Below are 16937 nucleotides of genomic sequence, written 5' to 3'. Positions count from 1 at the left end.
GGAGACACGGGTTCAAGCCCTGGTCCAGGAAGACCCCACATGCTGCGGAGCAACTAGGCCCATGCGCCACAACTAGTGAGTCTGCGCTCCAGAGCCCACGCATCGCAACTACTGAAGCCTGCGTGCCTAGAGCCCGTGCTCCGCAACAAGAGAAGCCACTGCAATGAGAAGCCTGTGCACTGCAATGACGAGTAGCCCCCACTGGCCACAACTAGAGAAAGCCCGTGCGCAGCAAAGAAGACCTAAAACAACCCAAATGTGGGCAGTGGAAAGTGAAGCCAGTGGGAGCCCGCATATCCAGGTTCCAAGTCTGCCTCTAGCTCAGGGTGGTGACCTTGGGCAGAGCAGTCTCTTCTCTGAGCATCAGTTTCTGCATCTGCCAAGTAGGAGCCAAAATAAATAAAATAAATTTAAAAAAAAATTTTTTTTAAGTTATTTTCTTCCTAAAGCTTTCCCTGCTCCTTTCCCCTAGACTAAGTTAGGGCCCCCTGCAAACTGCCCCTGACTTGGCACTCTGTTCTTCCCCCATCCAACTCTCACAATGTAACCACTGTGTAACCATTGGTCTATCTCCTGCCTAGACTGTAAACTCTACAGGAGCAGAGACCTGGTTGGCTCTGTGATGCACTGTTTGCCTTAGCCTGACACAAGGAAGGGCTCAAATATTTGCTGGGTAGCTGAGCGAGGGGGAGAGGAAGACTGCTAGCAGTCTTTGAGAGTAAGATAAACTCAAGCCCATCAAGACACCTCAAGGGCAGATACCAGGGAGGTGGGTGGAGGGGTGCACGGTCGGCAGGGGAGACAGGGAGTTAGGCCTAGACTACGAGTTTGAACAGCAAACTGCTGAGCTCCAGAGACCACCCTCCCTGCCTTGGCTACATCTCAAAGGCCCTCAAGACCAACTCTGGAGACCACGCGGGCCACATCCTCAGGGTGACCCTGCACACACAGGCCTTTGCTAGGGCGCCTCTAAGCTGCCGGCAAACTCCCAGCCTAGTGCGCACGTCTGCAAGTGCCTGGGCCCGCCCCTTTCCAATGCCAGTTTTAACGAAAACTGGCCTTGTAATTTTAACAGGCCTCTGTAGGTTAATCTTCCCCACAAACACGAATAAAGATCCCAGCCCGGCCCGACTGGCGGCGGGTGGGGTGTCAAATTCTCTTTGTAAACTGAGAATGGCCGCACAGACTAGAAGAGGTCGCCTTCACCCCAGGTTCTTGGGGACTCTTCCGGACCGTTTCTTTCCGACCCCGCGTAGGTACCACCCGGCATCCCGCAAGGTGCGGCTACCCCCGTCCCTCCAGCGTCCGAGCCCAGGACGTTCCCCAAAGCCCAGAAGGGTGCGCCCGGAAGGGGCGGATTCTAGGAGACAGGGGGGAGGTGTCTCCCTTGTCTTCGGCTCCGCCCCACCCGCACGCCACAGCTTGCTGTGATTGGCTGTATCAGTCCAATGCTCTCCAATCAGGAGGCTACCGCGGAGTCAGAGGTGGGGCTTCGGTTCCCACGCGGGGCGGGCTCCTACTCGCTCTGCTCGCGCGTGCTCGCTGCGATCGCCCTGCCCTGCCCCTCGGCAGTGACTCAGCAGGAAAGCGCGACTGGACTGGGCCGAAAGGGCCGAGCCGAGCCACCCTTTCCAGGTCCACGCCACTGTGCTGGTGGGGATGGGAGGAGGATTTGGGGGCGGAGGTGGGCGTCCCTAGACCTGGTCTCTGATCTTTTTTCGTGACCCAGGAAAACTCCTGATCCTTCTCCGGCCCTGAGTTTCCCTTCTGTACAGTAGAGATAAAGATAAACATGTCCGGGGTAGTCCTGAGACAAGATAGTACTAGTTAGTAGGAAGAGCATGGGGCTTTTTGGAGTTTGACAGCTCAGGGTGCGAATCCCACCCCCTAATAAGCTAGCTGTAAGATCCTGGCCAATCCCTAAATCCTCAAATGTCAAATCAGAGAAGGATTTTACCTCCATCTCTCAGGTTGCGACTGTGAAATGAGACAACGTATACAAATGCGGGGACGGGGGGAGGGAACAAAACCACTTAATAGGTGGCTGCAGAATTCCAATTGGGAGAACCAGCTTTGATTAGCAAAACAAAAAGGGCAATTTTGGAAAGCTAGTCCTGGAGGCTAGGCGGTAGAGAAGATAATTCTGCATAAGAAATGAGAAAGAACACGTGAAAAATAGGCAAAGGACTTGATAGACATTTCTCCAAAGAAGATATACATATAGCCAATGAGAACAACAACAAAAGACATTTGACATAATTAGTCATTAAGTAGATAAAAAACAAAACCAGGAGATAACACTTCACAGCCAGTAGGATGGCTAGAATTTTTTTTAAGGGGGGAACAAGAGTTAGCAAAGATGTGGAGAATTGGAACCCCTGTGCAGTGGAAAGTGGGAATGTAAAATGGCCCAACCACTGTGGAAAACCGTTTGGTGGTCCCTCAAAATGTTAAACATAGAATTACCATATGGCCTAGCAATTCCAGTCCTGTGTATATACCCAAGAGAACTGGAAACAGGTTCCCAAACAGATACTTGTACAGGACTGTTCATAGCAGCATTATTCACAAGAGCCAAAAGGTAAAAATAGCCCGTGTCCATCAACAGATGAATGGATAAACACAATCTGATAAGTCCATTCAAAGGGATATTATTTCACCTTAAAAAAGGATGAGGGCTTCCCTGGTGGTGCAACGGTTGAGAATCCACCTGCCGGTGCAGGGGACACGGGTTCGATCCCTGGTCCGGGAAGATCCTGCGTGCCACGGAGCAACTGGGCGTGTGTGCCACAACTACTGAGCCTGCGCTCTAGAGCCACGAGCCACAACTACTGAGCCCACGTGCCACAACTGCTGAAGCCAGCGCGCCTAGAGCCTGTGCTCCACAACAAGAGAAGCCACCACGATGATAAGCCCGCGCACCGCAACGAAGAGCAGTCCCCACTCACCGCAACCAGAGAAAAGACCGGGCGCAGCAACGAAGACCCAATGCATCCAGAAACAGTAAATAAATAAAATAAAATAATAAAATTAATTTTTTTTTTTAAAAGATGAGGTACTGATACATGCTACAATGCAAATGAACCTTGAAAACACTATGCCAAGTGAGAGAAGCCAGTCACAAATGGCTACATGTTGCCTGATTCTATGTCTAGGAAATGTCTAGAACCCATACAGACAGAAAGTAAATTAGCGGTTGCCAGGGGCCCCGGGGTGGGGAAAATGGAGCGTAACTGCTAATGGGTATGAGGTTTTTTTGGTGGGGTGATGAAATGTTCTGGAATGTTCTGGAATTAGATAGTGGTGATGGTTGCACAACCCTGCAAATAGCTAACAACCACTGAATTGTACACTTGAGTGTACAGGGAGAATTTGATGGTATGTGAATTATATCACAATAAAGCAGTTATTTAAGAAAAAGCAATGAGCAAAAATGTGGGAGTCAAGAGGGCTTGCAAATGTGGAAGGAGGTGGTAGGAGACGGAGGGTCTCAGCATTTGGGGTAGGCCATCTAGACCATTGGGGTAGGCTAGAGTAGAGAATATCAGTAACAATTATGTGGGAATGTGCATGTGTGTGCGGTGGTGGTAATGGTGGCAGTGTGTGTGTATGTGAATATACAAGGGATTTTTAAAAACAGGGTATCTAATTTCCGGCTGTTTGTTGAATGCTTGCTCCAAATCATCAGCCAGGTGTGCACCATGCACAGCCTGGAATTGGTGGAACTTTGGGAGTGAAGGGCTTGGTCAATGAACAGGTAAAAGGAGAGTCACAAAGGAGGCAAAAGCAGATGGAAGATTTAGAAATCAGCAAAAGTCAGGGGTACTTAGCAGAATCTAAGCTCCCTAAGAATTCCTGAGGCTTTTGGTAGGGATCCTGGTATCCTACTTTAATGGGTCCTTTTGAGGCAAGGTGCACTCAGCAAGTTAAAAGAGGTGGGAAATGCTCAAGAGGCTGACATCTGGGCCGCCTGCATTCTTCATTTTCCAATGGATTCTCATTGCTCTTCGAATAAAACTCCTCCCGGTGGCCTAGAAACTCCTGAGTGGTCTGGCGCCTACCAGCTTTCCTGACTCATCTATTATCATATTTCTCTTTGCTCCAATCACAATGCCCTTCTTGCTGGTCCTTCTGCAGGCCAGGCTAAATCCCCAGTGAAGGACCTGGAATGGTCCACCCCAAACATTTTCATGATCAACAAAAGGCTCATGGCTGGTTCCCCCTCACTCCTCGGGCCCAGCTCAAGGATCACCACCTCAGCGGCCTGCCCTGACCACCCGACCCTCCCCATAACACCCTGCTTCATGTTCTTTGTAGCACTAGTCACTAGCTCAAACTCTCTTGGCTATTGATTTGTTCAATGGCTTATCATGGGTCTTCTTTTGAAGGTAATCTCTGGGCCATGCAAACAGTAACTGGTCTAGATCTCTTCCTGTCCTGCAGCCCCAGAGTCCAGCACTGTGCTCAGACTAGCACACAGGTGCTCCAGAAATACTTGTTCATGTCCTCTGTTCACTGGACAAATATTATTTGAGCACCTGCCATGTATAAGGTCCTACGTGCAAAGTCAAGCACAACAGACCCAGACCCAGCCCTCCCAGCTCCCCTGGGCTGGTGGAAGACACAGCTAAGTCAGCAGTCTGCTGTGATGTAGGGGTGAGTGCTGTCACTGGGGAGGTACAGGGTGTGATGGGGGCTCCTAGTCCAGACCGTGGGTGGGGGAGGGGGTATCCGTGAAGGCCTCTGGAGAAAATGAAAGCTGAGACATGAGGCTAAATAAGAGTTGACCAAAGGGAAGGAGGGGAGAGGGTGACGTGTATTCCAGGCAGAGAGAACAGCATGTGCAGAGGCCCGGTGGGAAGAAAGCCCAGACACTAGAGGAATTGAAAGTAGTTCAGCCTGGCAAGAGCCTGGCAGCAAGTGGTAAGGGATGATGTCGAACACAAGTAGAACCAGGCTGTTGCAGGACCTTGTAGACTGAGCTAGGTTGCTGAGGAAAACACTGGGGAGCCATGGAAGGGGTTTAAGCAGCGGAGTGGCACAATCAGATTTGTCAACATTAGACAGTTCACTGCTCTTGTGGTATGGGGAATGGATTGGAGACAGTGAGGCAGTGAAGAGGCCATGAAAGAAATGTAAGAGAAGAAACGGTAAGAGAGACGAACATATTCCAGCAGTGTTTGGGAGGTAGAATCAGTAGACTTGAATGACTAATTAGTTTTTCAAGGGTGGGGACTGTCGGGAACAACACCCAGATTTCCAGCTTAAGCTAGTGCTAGGTAGTGTTACTTCCTAAACTGGGAAACCCAGGTTTAGGTGTAGGTGATGAAGTTCTAAGTTGAGTTTCAGGAGAGTCACAGGGCGCTCAAGTCAGCATTTGGATTATTCTGTGAGTTTCTCAAGGGCAAAAGCCCTTATTTATCTGCGTGTTCCCAAACCCAGTAGGCTCTGGCCCACAGAACACCAAAGTGTACACAGAACCACAGAAAACAGACAGCAGAACAGCTTTGATAACTGTCTGGAAAACGGGTTTCAGGTAGGCCCCACAGGACAGAGAAAAATTTAGGAGCCTCAGGATGGGCTAGGTTACACTGCTATGATAAACCACCCCCAAACTCAGATTTCTCACTCACTCTACCTGCCCATCTTGAGTCAATGGAAGCTTTTCTCCAGGTGGGGACCCAGATTGATGGAGCCTCCACCACCTGGAATGTCACTGGTCACCTTGAAGGAAAGGAACTTGGCAGACAGTGCTTGGGTCCTTGAAGGCTTCTGCCTGAGGGGGATACTTCCACTCACATTTCATCAGCCAAAGCGTGTCAACATGCCATGCCTCGCTTCAAGAGGACAGGGAAGTACAAATCTACCACATGCCAGGAAGGGGAAGAACTGGACATGTTGGTGCCCAGTAATGGGCATCAAGAATCTTAACTTCTGGTCCTGGGTCTCCTCTGCGAACTTGTACAAGTCATTTCCCCGCTCTGAGCCTCAGTTGTCCCTGTCTGTAAAAAGGGATGCTAATACTTCCCTTTAGTTGAGCATCGATGAAAGCATTTTGTTTAGATGGGGAAGGGGAGTCCAGGGGTGGGAAGCCGTGACACATCTCAAGACAATAGAGAGGCACGCTCGAGTGTGGATGTGGCTGGAGTGGCAATGACCACAGGCTAAGCAGAATCTGTGTGTGCTGCACTGAGGTCTAGGGGCTGAGGGCAGCTACAGCATCCCTGTCCCTCTGCCCCGACTCCCTGAATTCTTAAGCATTTTCATTCCTTTCACTCCTCCAGCCCTCATCCCTCCAATGACACAGTGGGTCACAGAGCTCCCTGACAAATGGAGACAAAACCAATACTGCCAAGAGCTGATGGAGTTTGGAGCTTAAGTGTCTGCCTCACTCTTTGGCTGGCAGCCAGGACTTGTAAGATGTCAAGTCCTAATCCCTGGAGCTGGTGAAAATGCTCCTTTACGTAGCTAAAAAGATTTTGCAGACACGGTTAAATTAAGGACCTTGAGACGGGGAGATTATCCTGGATTATCCAGGTGGGCCTAATATAATAACAAAGGGCCTTCGAGGATGGAAGAGGGAGGCAGAAGAATCAGAAAAAGAGATGAGATGATGGACGCTGGGGTCAGAGTGATGCAATGCTGGCTGGAAGGAGGTTGTGAGCAGGCAGGGAACGCAGGCAGCCTCGAGAAGCTGGACAAGGTAAGGAAAAGGATTCCCCATTGGATCCTCTAGAAAGAATATTGCCCTGCCAACACCTCGAATTGAGCCCAGGGAAACCCATTTCAGACTCGTGAACTGTAAGATAATAAATTTGTTGTTTTAAGCCACTAAATTTATCGTAATTTGTTACGGCAGGGATAGGAAACTCATACAGGGCCTGCAGGCTGATGTGGAGGGTGGGGTTTGACGTCAGACAGTTGCTACTGGCAAGTCAGCCACTGGGGGGCTGAGAGAGGCTCTGGCAGGATCCCTCACTTCCCTCTGGCCCTGGGGCGCCAGGTGAGGTGCCTCAAGAGCAGCCCCTGGGGAAGCCCCAATGCTGCTTTACTCTCCTCCGTCATCCTTTCTGCCTCCTCTCAATTTTTTCTCTTCTAGTGACTCTTGCTATGTGCCTTTGAGCAGACCCCTTCCTTTAGGATTCTGTGTATGTAAAAGGAAAATGGGGATGGGCTAGGGGACACTTTAGGGGCCTTCCTGGCCTGACACTGTGAGTCAGCATTTCCAGGATGTGATGGGCCCCCCGAAAGCTCTCTGATGATGCTCTTGAACTGCCCTCCACCCCAGGCAGGTTTCCTCCAGAGAGTCCTAACCAGAGTCTTCCCTGCTGCCACAAACAACGCACTTATGCCCAAACATTGACCTCGGTTAAAAGACAGGGGGGACAATGCTTTATTGACTTGGCACCTATGAACGGGTGGCTACAGGCCCCCAGGGTTCTTTGCTTCTGCAAAGTGGAGGCTCTGTGGTGGGAGCAGCATAAATCGAGTTGCTGGTTCCAGCTGCAGGGAGGGGCCACTGTCCCTGCTTTGGCCCCTCCAGTCCCCTTGTCCAGCCAAGCACCATCTGAGTCCAGGCCCTCACAGAGCAGTCCAGGGCAACGACCCAGGTCCTTCTGCAGCCCCGGGCCAGTCTAAGGTAAGCGCTGTAGGCCTCTCTTGCCTTCCCCTCTTCTTGAGGATCCCCAGATGGGTGGGGGGAAAGGAGATACCCCATTTACAGAGAGCACCTGAACCTCCTGGACCAGGGTTAAGGAAGGCTGGGTTAAGGGTATTGTAACAGGAGTCCCACCAAAGAGGAAAGTTAGGAGTTCTTCCCTTCCCACCAGTTTCTGTTTTAGCTGAGCAGAAAGTAGGAGTTTTCATTGAAATGGGCCCACAGTAGGTGATGACAGGTGAGGTCACACACTAAGTTGATGGGATAGAGCCAGGCTCCCTCAGGCAGGACTACACCATCTGGGCAGGCTCTCTCCCAGGCAAGGGGAGGGAAGGGCAGAGTGAACTGCAGTTGTCACAGGAGGAGGACTTCCTGAAGGAGGAGGGGCAGGCCACAGTAGGCTCCCAGAAGAAGTGGTCTGCAGAGTGGGCTGGGTCACGATGGCTGGCACAGGACACTGGCATCCTCACTGTGGTCACAGTTGTGGGCATCCCAGCGGATGTGAGAGCAGAGCAGCAGGGCACTCTCGTCCCCACGGCACTTGACATTGTCCAGGAGGATAGGGCCTCGGCCTGGGCCAAAGTGGGCCTCACCAGGGGCTGCCAGGGCCTGGCCACAGCCCAGCTGGTGACACAGGACGCCGGCTGCCCGCATGTCCCAAGCATCATCGCACACAGTGCCCCACTGCTGCCCTAGGAAGAGCTCTACACGGCCCTCGCATCGGTGGGCTCCATTGGCCAGACGTAAGTGCCCTGTGGGGAGACAAGGTCTGGGGCTGGAAGGGGCTGGCCCAGGCCAGGCCGCTACCAAGCTAGGCCAGGTAAGGGGTAGTTAGAGGAGGCAAAGGGTGGTGGTTTGGGAGACAGCAGTGCCCTGGGAACCACTGGACGAAGGCAGACAAATGAGATTAAAATAAGATGGGCATCGGTCCAGAATGCATCTCAAGATAGAAGAATGTGCACAAGCCTTTGTGGGGCGCTCTTTGCATGCTGGGAGCTTCATGTGTGCTCTCTCCTTAGTTCTCTGTTCACAATCCCAATACCTCAGACCCAGGGCTCCTCTCTATCATCACCGTCTCCCCTCCTCCCTGGACTCCCCAGACTAAAGATTGAATTCTTTTATTGCTCTCCTGAGGACAGGAGCCCATCCCTTTATTTTGGTCCCAACTCTAGAAATCTCTAGATGACTCTAGCTTAAAACCCACCTCCCTCTTTCTGGACATCATGCCTCTATTAATGAGGCCTGAGACTCTCGCAGAAGGACAAAGGCTCCAGGACCTGGTGCAAATCTGCTGTGTAACCCCGAGCTGTGACCTCCTTCCAAATCTGGTCCTTCGTATCCTGATGCCTCCACTTCACTCTTAGGGACGGTGGACACCTACCGTCCCTGGGCCGAGGAGTGGGCACCTGGGTGGTCTCAGCACCATCCTGCTGGACTAGCTCGTCTGGGCCTGGCTCAGCAAGGACAAAGAAACAGGTGGCTGTCACATTGGGGAACAAGTCCCTTGAGGCCAGGTCACCTCTTACCCTCCAAGGGAGGACTGATTTAGGGTCAGAAAGGACTTCATAGGTCCCCGCTCCTTGGTACAGAAACGTGGGTTGTGCTTCTTTCACCCTGGGGCCCAAAGCAGAACCCTTTGTGGCCAAGGCTACCAGGACACCAAACAAGGGCGAAAATACCGATTCCCAAAGCAATCAATAAAGAGACGCATTTTAAAATGTGTCAGACTCTGCAAACACCCCTTTTCCATTGACTCCCACCAAGGGTCAAACGCTTGCTCCCCGAAAGCTGATCAACTCTCCCTGCTAACTACAGTTTTTCGGGTCCTTGACGCAGCAGAACAAAACCCCCCCGGCCACGCCTGTCTGTCACAGGTTCTGCCACACTTTACCACTGGACTTCGGCCTCTCACCTCGGGCCCCGCCCCTCACTGCAGCAGAGGGCGCTCCCTTCGCGGCCCCGCTCATGCCGCGCAGCCGCAGAGCGCGCCGATGGTGGGCTCCGCCTCTGTCTGCGGAGCGTGAATCCTCTCCCGCGGCGCTCACGCCGTAGTGCCTCGGCGAGCTCTGACGCTCGGCCCCGCCCATTTCCCAACAGACCCCGCCCCTCCCGCGCCGCAGAGCGTGCCTGCGCGAGGCCCCGCCCCTTCCCCAGAGCCTGCCTCATCCCGCCCGCGCCTCTGTGCGCGCCTGCGCCGGTCCCGCCCATCTCACAGCAGGCCCCGCCCGTGTCGCTGTAAGCGTCTGCCCTCTGCACCCCGCCGCCCCCGCCCCCATTCCTCAGATGGCGCTCGGCTCTGCCCGTGCCGCCGGGCATACGTGGTCCTGCAGCGGCCTTACCTGAGCAGAGCGCGCCCGCATCCTCGTGGTGGCCGTCCAGAGGGGCTGGGCTGGGGCCATCGGCTCCCGGGCAGAGCCCCGGCCCCACCCTCTTCCACCCACAACGGAACCCCGGCCCTGCCACTTACTTCTCTTCCCTGCCGCCCAGGCCGCTGTGGTGAACAGTGCCGGCTCCCTGGAAGGCAGGGCACCAACTCCTGTAGCAGCAGAGACAGGGTATCTAGAGCATTTGAAGGGGACAAAGAGGGCTTCTGGCCTGCAGCAGGGCACAGGGCGCGTCTACTGAGATGCCCCAACTCTTACCACACCTGCACCCCACTCAGCCTCAATCCTACAGTCACCATGTTGTATGCTGTGATGGGGTCCTCAGGAAGCTTGAAGGGAATAAACCAAATCCTACTTCCAGGCATTATCCTAATTTCAATCCCAATGATAGGTCCAGCCCTAATTGCAAATGTACTTCGACCCTTCATTCAAGTTATATCTCACTTCTCCCAAGGCCTCTCAATTTCCAACCTCAGCCCCAACCCAAGTTTTATTTCAGAGCTTTGAGAAAATGCCTCCTCCCACCCTGCTGAACTTTTCAGAGCTCTGGATTTCACCCTTGCTCCACCTGCTCATCTGTTCTCTCACCCACCTCTTTACCGTCTGGCCAAAAGCCCTGGCCTGCTAGCCCGGACCCCCTCCCCCTGAGTCCAGAACAGTCTTCCCAATTCCCAGCCCTGCCCACCTACCATTGCCCCTACCATTCCAGCCTGGTGGGCTGGGCTCCTTACCCTCTGGCTCTGTGTGCCAGGCCCAGTCCGCTCTTGTGCCCGACGGTGGCAGTGCTGTGAGAGTCAGGTGCCCCAGGACTAGAGTAGGAGTCAGAGAAGGGAGTAGGGTCAGAGGCCAAGGTTCTGGTTCCTGGTCAGCCTTGGGCTCTCGGAGAGGATGGGAGGGTCTCCCTGGAGAAGACAACAGATTTTACTTTCAGAGCTGGGGGCTCAGTCCCAACTGGGGTCCAAGGAAGTCTGCCCCACTTTGCCAGTTCTTGTAATTTAGTTGTGCCGCCTAGGTGTATACTTCACGGTTTATACAGGCATTCACAGATGTGCTTTCATTTTTCTCCAGTGCTCCCAGAAGCCCAATGTGTGTCCAAGGTGGGGAGATAAAGAAGGCCTTGCCCAACAGGGAGGGTCATGCACAGTCCTGAGGGGCTTGCAGAACAAAACTCACTATTCCCATTTACAGATAAAATAATAAGACTAGAAAGGGCAAGGGGCATACCCAAGATCATGCAGCAAGGTTAGCTGAGGCTTTGCCAGGGCTCACTCTGCCTCATTGGGCCTCAGCTTTCCCATCTGTAAATTGGGGATGATGGCCCCTGGTTAGCTGTGAGGCATGGGCAAGCACTTTATATCTGGTAGAATGGAGTCCATTTGTGAAATGCCATTAACAGCCCTATTATTCCTACTTCAGAAAACCTCTCAGTATGGGAGAGGGACCAGGTGAGAAGAACTACTATTATAAGAGAATCAGGATTACAGATGGCTAGGGAATTCTGGGGACATACCTGGGTGTCAATGAGAGAATTCTGGAGTATCTCTGGAGCGATCCTAGAGGACTATTACTTTACTCTGAAGTATTCCATAAAGAGTACTTAGAAAGTGGTGGAAAATTCCGAAGGCATTTTTGGAGTACTGTTAGACAATTCTGGAGTATTGGTGAGGTAATACTGCAGTATTACATACCTGTGGAGTCTACTAGGATGTTCGGAGGCACTTCTAGAGCAGTACTGAGAAATTAAAACTAATTCGGGGGCCTTCTTGAAAGAGCTCAGGTTAACACCAAGACAGTCAACATCCCGGTCCCCTCCCAGGCCCCACTCCACCTCCTCCTGCTTCAGGACTCGGCCCCGCCCCGCCCACCGGCCCCGCCCCCTAAATCCGCACCTGCGCAGAGCGCGCCGGCGTCCTCGTGGTGGCCGCAGTTGTGCACCCCCCAGCCTAGGCTCAGGCAGGCTGCCAGACGGGGCTCGCCTCCTTCACAGTGCACGTTGTCCAGCAGGATGTGCCCCGTGCCGTAGCCGAAGAAGGCGTTGGTGGTGGCTGCCAGGGCCGCCCCGCAGCCTAGCTGGCGGCAGACCACGGTGGCGTCCGGCAGCCCCCAGTCATCGTCACACACGGTGCCCCACAGGCCACCGTGCAGGATCTCCACTCGGCCCTGACACGGGCCCGCGCCCCCCACCAGGCGCACGCTGCCCTCACCTGGTAATGGGGGTGGAGGGACAAGGAGCATCTCCCACGTGGCTTTGCTGCCCATCTCAACCCAAAGTTCTTCCTTATTGCCCCAGGCCCTCCGCATACCCACAGTGCATGGTGTCCCAGGACTTAAAACCTAGGAGGAGCTGCTCACCCACTTACCCCCAAGGCACTGCTTCCTCAGAGTCTAGATTGGGGGTGCTTTGTGGCATCTGAGGACAGAACCCTATGACTGTGTCATTTCCTGCCTAAAAGCAACCCTCCCTGCCCTTGTCCATCCATGCTCTGCTAACCATCTAGGAGGTGCTGATTCCTCATTTATAACACTACTACAATGAAAGCCTTCTCATCTTTCCAGGTACAGCACCAACAACTCTTCCTCCAGGAAACCCTCCCTGATTTCTGATGAATGGGATCTTCTTCCTCCTCCGGATTTTCTTGCCTTTTTATCTGTCTTTCTTTAAGGGAACTTTTCATTTTGTTGTTCTACATCATTATCAGCATTTCTGTGAATATCGGACTCTTCCATTAGATTAAGCTTCAGCCCCCACCTCTCATTTTCTCCAACCTTGTGCTATTTTTATCATCCCACTAGAATGAATCTTCTTTCCCTGTCCAGATGGTGAGTGGCCTGAGGGGGTGTAGGGGCAGGGAGGGATGAAGGAATGACCAAACTCACCCATCAGTAATCCCTCACTTCCCACTGCCTAGGGTAGGGTTTGGGATATTCCTCCCTGGATCCCTCTCCTAAGACCCAGGTGGTCCCCCACATTGCCTTTACTTACCTTTTCCATTCTGGGGAGTTGTAGGGGGTACCCTACTCGTTAACACTTTCCTTGTTGGGGGCTGCGTGGGCAAGAATTCTGGGAAAGAAGCAGGGTGGAAGGGAGGAGAATATGGAGTTTTCTGTTCTCCATCCTCACAAACACAGGTATGTGAGGGGCAGGGCATGGACCCCTAAGGTGCCTGCCCTCAGGGCCTCTGGCCACACAAAGGGTCAAAACTAGGAAATCTGGGGTATGAGAGGAGAAAGGGCCACCTGAGTCCTGAAAGCAGTAGCTTTAGAGGATTTCGTTTGGTTCTCAGTTCTTTTAGTTCTTAAAGCAGCATCACATCACTTGAGAGCTTGTTAGAAATGCAAATTCTCAGGCTCCACCCCAGACGCAGGATCAGAAACTCTGGCATGGGGCCACCATCTGTGTTTTAATGAGCCCTCCAGCTGATTTTCTTGAAAACCTGAACTACTGCTCTCAAGGTCAAAGCCTCTCAGAGATTTGTTGCAGCTCTACACCAAGCGGGCCTCACCGCCAGTATTGACCCCAACTGTCTGGTTTTAAAAATGGGAAGAGGGCTCTGCTGGGATAATCAAGGCCCTCCATGGAAGCAGTAATGCTGGTTTTCAGCGGAGGTCACACAATAAGCTAGAGCACTGCTGGGGCCCAGGCTCTGACAGCCAGGCTGGGGTGCTTCCCCAGCACCGTGCACTGCAGCTGCTGGCTCGGCCTTCTTCTTTGGAACATTCTTACCGCTGGGAAGCCCTGCTGCCTGCCAGCCTGTCTACCCTTCCGGGTCACAGACTGTCCTGCTCACCGTCACACAGGACAGCCACGTCCTCGTAGTGAAAGCAGTTGTGGACGCCCCAGCCTCGGCTGCCACACTCGCTCAGCGCAGCTTCCTGCCCACGGCACTCCACGTTGTCCAGCAGGATGGGGCCACGGCCCTGGCCGAAGGCGAGGGGCCGCGGCACGGGCAGAGCCAGGCCACAGCCCAGCTGACGACACACCACATTGGCGTCCACCACGTCCCAGTCGTCGTCGCAGACGCTGCCCCAGGAGCCGCCATGCAGGACCTCCAGGCGTCCCTGGCAGCGGCTCGGGCCCCCCACCAGCCTCAGCTCTGTGGAGTGGGTTAAGCTGGCACAGGGGGATCAGTGGACCCAACCTAGAGGGTGCCTCCGCCTTGCCCTGAAGCTGTGGGGTCCTTGGGATCAGGCCCTCCTGGGATTTATTTCTCCCTTTCTGTAAAATGGGGAGACTAGAGCAATCCCTTTGGGGGCCTCTAGAATAATGGAGGGCTGGTTAGTCATTATTCCCTGGGTCTTCTGTCTGAGCATCTGAGTACCTCGGGAGCAGGGGGGAGGGCAGGGGGGAGGGGCAGGGGCACCTACCTGGAAAGGGCAGTGAGGTGGGCTGTAGGGTGCTGGCTGGAACAGAGTGAGGAAGAGCATTGGCCCCCTCAGCCCCCTCCCTTGGCTGCCTGGCCCTGGGAACACAGCCCCCCCTCCTCTGCCCATGGTCCCCACCATCATCCCCCTCCTCTTCACTACCCCTGCTTTTCCAAAGCCCCTGACTGCCCCAGTTGGTTTCCTTGCTTCATCCCTCGCCCGTTGGTCCATGGGCCACCCCAGAGAGATCTGCCTGAGACACATATCAGCTCAGCTTATCCCACTCCACTGCTGAAGTCCTCAAAGACTTCCCTTTTCCTGCAGGAGTCCCAGAACCTAAGTTTTCTCTACAAAGTCTTCTAGGATCTTCTGATCCGCTTCTCCTTACTTCTTAATCTCCCATCAGTCTTGTCTCCAGGTCTTTAACCCTGAAGTCTCCTCTGCTAGCCCAGCTCATTACAGCCCTGCAGATCGAGCCACCTCCTATGGGAAGCCTTCCTGGAGCTCTCAGCTAGAAGTGCTCTCCTTTTCCTCTGAATACCTGGGCACCATATACATACCCTTTTCCAGGCCTTCTGCCCGGTGATGTGGCCATGTCTGTCTCATCTCGGTCTCCCCCAGAGCCCCCTGCGCAGAGCCTGTTACTCCCCAGGTGCTCAGTAGCTCTGCCTTAAGTGTGTAAATTACCTTTGGGATTCATTCTGACTTCCTCCCAAAGGTTTACCTGTATAAGTCCTTCTGGTTCGGCTCTCACATATGTGTATGTCAGGTACTGTGCTCATTGCTTTATGTGGCCTGACTCACTTACTCATTAGGACAACTTATGAGGCAGCTTGGATTTTGCAGAAGGGGAAACTTCAGGTTTAGTGAAGTTAGGTAACTTGCTCAAGGCCATTCCGCAAATAAAAGGTAGAGCTGGAATTCTAACCCGGACAGCCACGGTCTCCTCCACCATACAATTCTGAGCACGTGGACTGAGAGGGAAACTGGCCTAGCATGGGAAATTGAATACCCATAATAGCCCCTCATTTGTGCGCAGAGTTCTCAGACACAGCCACATACCTTAGCTCAGAGAAAGAATCCTTACAACCTCTGAGGCATGTACTAGTGTACCCATTTTACAGATGAAGCAACTAAGGGTCAGTTTCTTCTTTCCTAAGTTAGGATAGTCCCTAGGCTGTTTGATTGCATCTGTTCCACCAGTTGGCTTTCCAACAGCCATTGGTGAGCCCATGCCCTTTCCCTCCTTGCCTGTTTCCAATATCCTAACTGCCCATACTCTGTGTACATTGAGCCCTCACCTTTAGCACTGAGCCTTCCACTCCCCCAACTCAGACCTTAGCTTTCATCAAACCTGGGCAAATGTCAGAGCTGGAGGGAATGTTGAAAACCACCTCCTTTACAGGCCACCTCCCACCGTAATTTTACAACTGGGAAAACTCAGAGCCAGAAAGGGGAAACGGGGGGAGGGGGGCACTCACCCAGTGGCAAGAGGAGGAGGAAGGACAGGACAGGGGTGAGGGGGGAAGGGGCAGCGTTCCTGTCTCCCGGCCTCCATCCCCTGCTCTTCTCATCAGGCTGGGGACCAACTTGCATCTCCGTGTCCTTACGCGTCCAGCCAGTGGATGGCCTTTCCAAGGGTCCCATTAAGGGGTGGTGGAGAAGTCACAGCTGGAACTTCTGGAATTAAAGGTTCCCCTTCACTTCTTCCAGCTGGAAGGGCCCAGGTGGAGCTTCGGTGAGGGGTGGGGGCGTGACATTTCCACTTGGGTTTCGTATTCTGAGTGGAGGCGGCAGCTGGAGGATGAGGACAGAAACACAGATGGAAACTCCTCATGAGGAGTTAGGTCTGGCTGGAGCAGAGGGTGTATGAAAGCAAGGGGTGGGAGGGTTGTCTGATCCCAAACCGAGACAGGTCTGCCTGGCTGTGCCAAAGGCTCAGACTTTTTCATCCGGGGCAGCACATCCCAAAGCAGGGTGTTTGTGCCACTGGGGGTAACCCACATCATTTTGGGGGGAGATAGATGACATCTACTGTTTCATTTTCATTTATTTTTTCTTTTACACTGCCTTCTATTTATGGCAAAGGATTCTGGCTTTTCATTTATCTGGAACAACATAAAGTTTCCCTTTAAAGTTAATTTAATTTATTTAATTTTATTTTTTTGGCTGCACCGCAGCTTGCGGGATCTTAGTTCCCCGACCACGGATTGAATCCAGGCCCATGGCAGTGAAAGCGCTGAGTCCTAACCACTGGACCACCAGGGAATTCCCTAAAGTTAATTGAAATCAGAAAAAAAAAAAAAGTTAATTTAAAGAAAAAACATCAGGGACTTTCCTGGTGGTCCAGTGGGTAAGACCCTGCGCTCCCAATGCAGGGGACCAGGGTCTGATCCCTGGTCAGGGAACTAGATCCCGCATGCATGCCACAACGAAGATCCTGCGTGCCGCAACTAAGACCCCACACAGCTAAAATAAATAAAAATTAAAAAAAGAAAAAACATCAAGGAAATATAGTTCCCACGAGTCACAAA

At 52.9% G+C, this 16937-nt stretch overlaps 1 protein-coding gene across 1 annotated transcript; it reads right to left on the bottom strand.

The window, feature by feature from the left end:
* Positions 1-7376: 7376 nt before the first annotated feature.
* SSC4D (scavenger receptor cysteine rich family member with 4 domains) lies at positions 7377-16050 on the bottom strand. The gene is made up of 10 exons (XM_024745285.1): positions 15885-16050; positions 14407-14442; positions 13830-14135; positions 13025-13102; positions 11931-12245; positions 10774-10850; positions 10125-10200; positions 9570-10041; positions 9039-9271; positions 7377-8409 (listed from the first exon to the last, which is right to left on the bottom strand). Exons 1-10 carry the CDS (start codon positions 16048-16050, stop codon positions 8093-8095), a joined length of 2076 nt encoding a protein of 691 aa, XP_024601053.1. The 3' UTR covers positions 7377-8092.
* Between the last annotated feature and the right edge of the window lie 887 nt (positions 16051-16937).

The sequence above is a fragment of the Neophocaena asiaeorientalis genome, unplaced genomic scaffold, assembly GCF_003031525.2.
Source record: "Neophocaena asiaeorientalis asiaeorientalis breed wild unplaced genomic scaffold, Neophocaena_asiaeorientalis_V1.1 scaffold461, whole genome shotgun sequence".
NCBI classification, from domain to species: domain Eukaryota; kingdom Metazoa; phylum Chordata; class Mammalia; order Artiodactyla; family Phocoenidae; genus Neophocaena; species Neophocaena asiaeorientalis.
The sequence above is the reverse complement of the archived record's forward strand: the minus strand, read 5'-3'. Positions and strand labels throughout refer to the sequence as shown.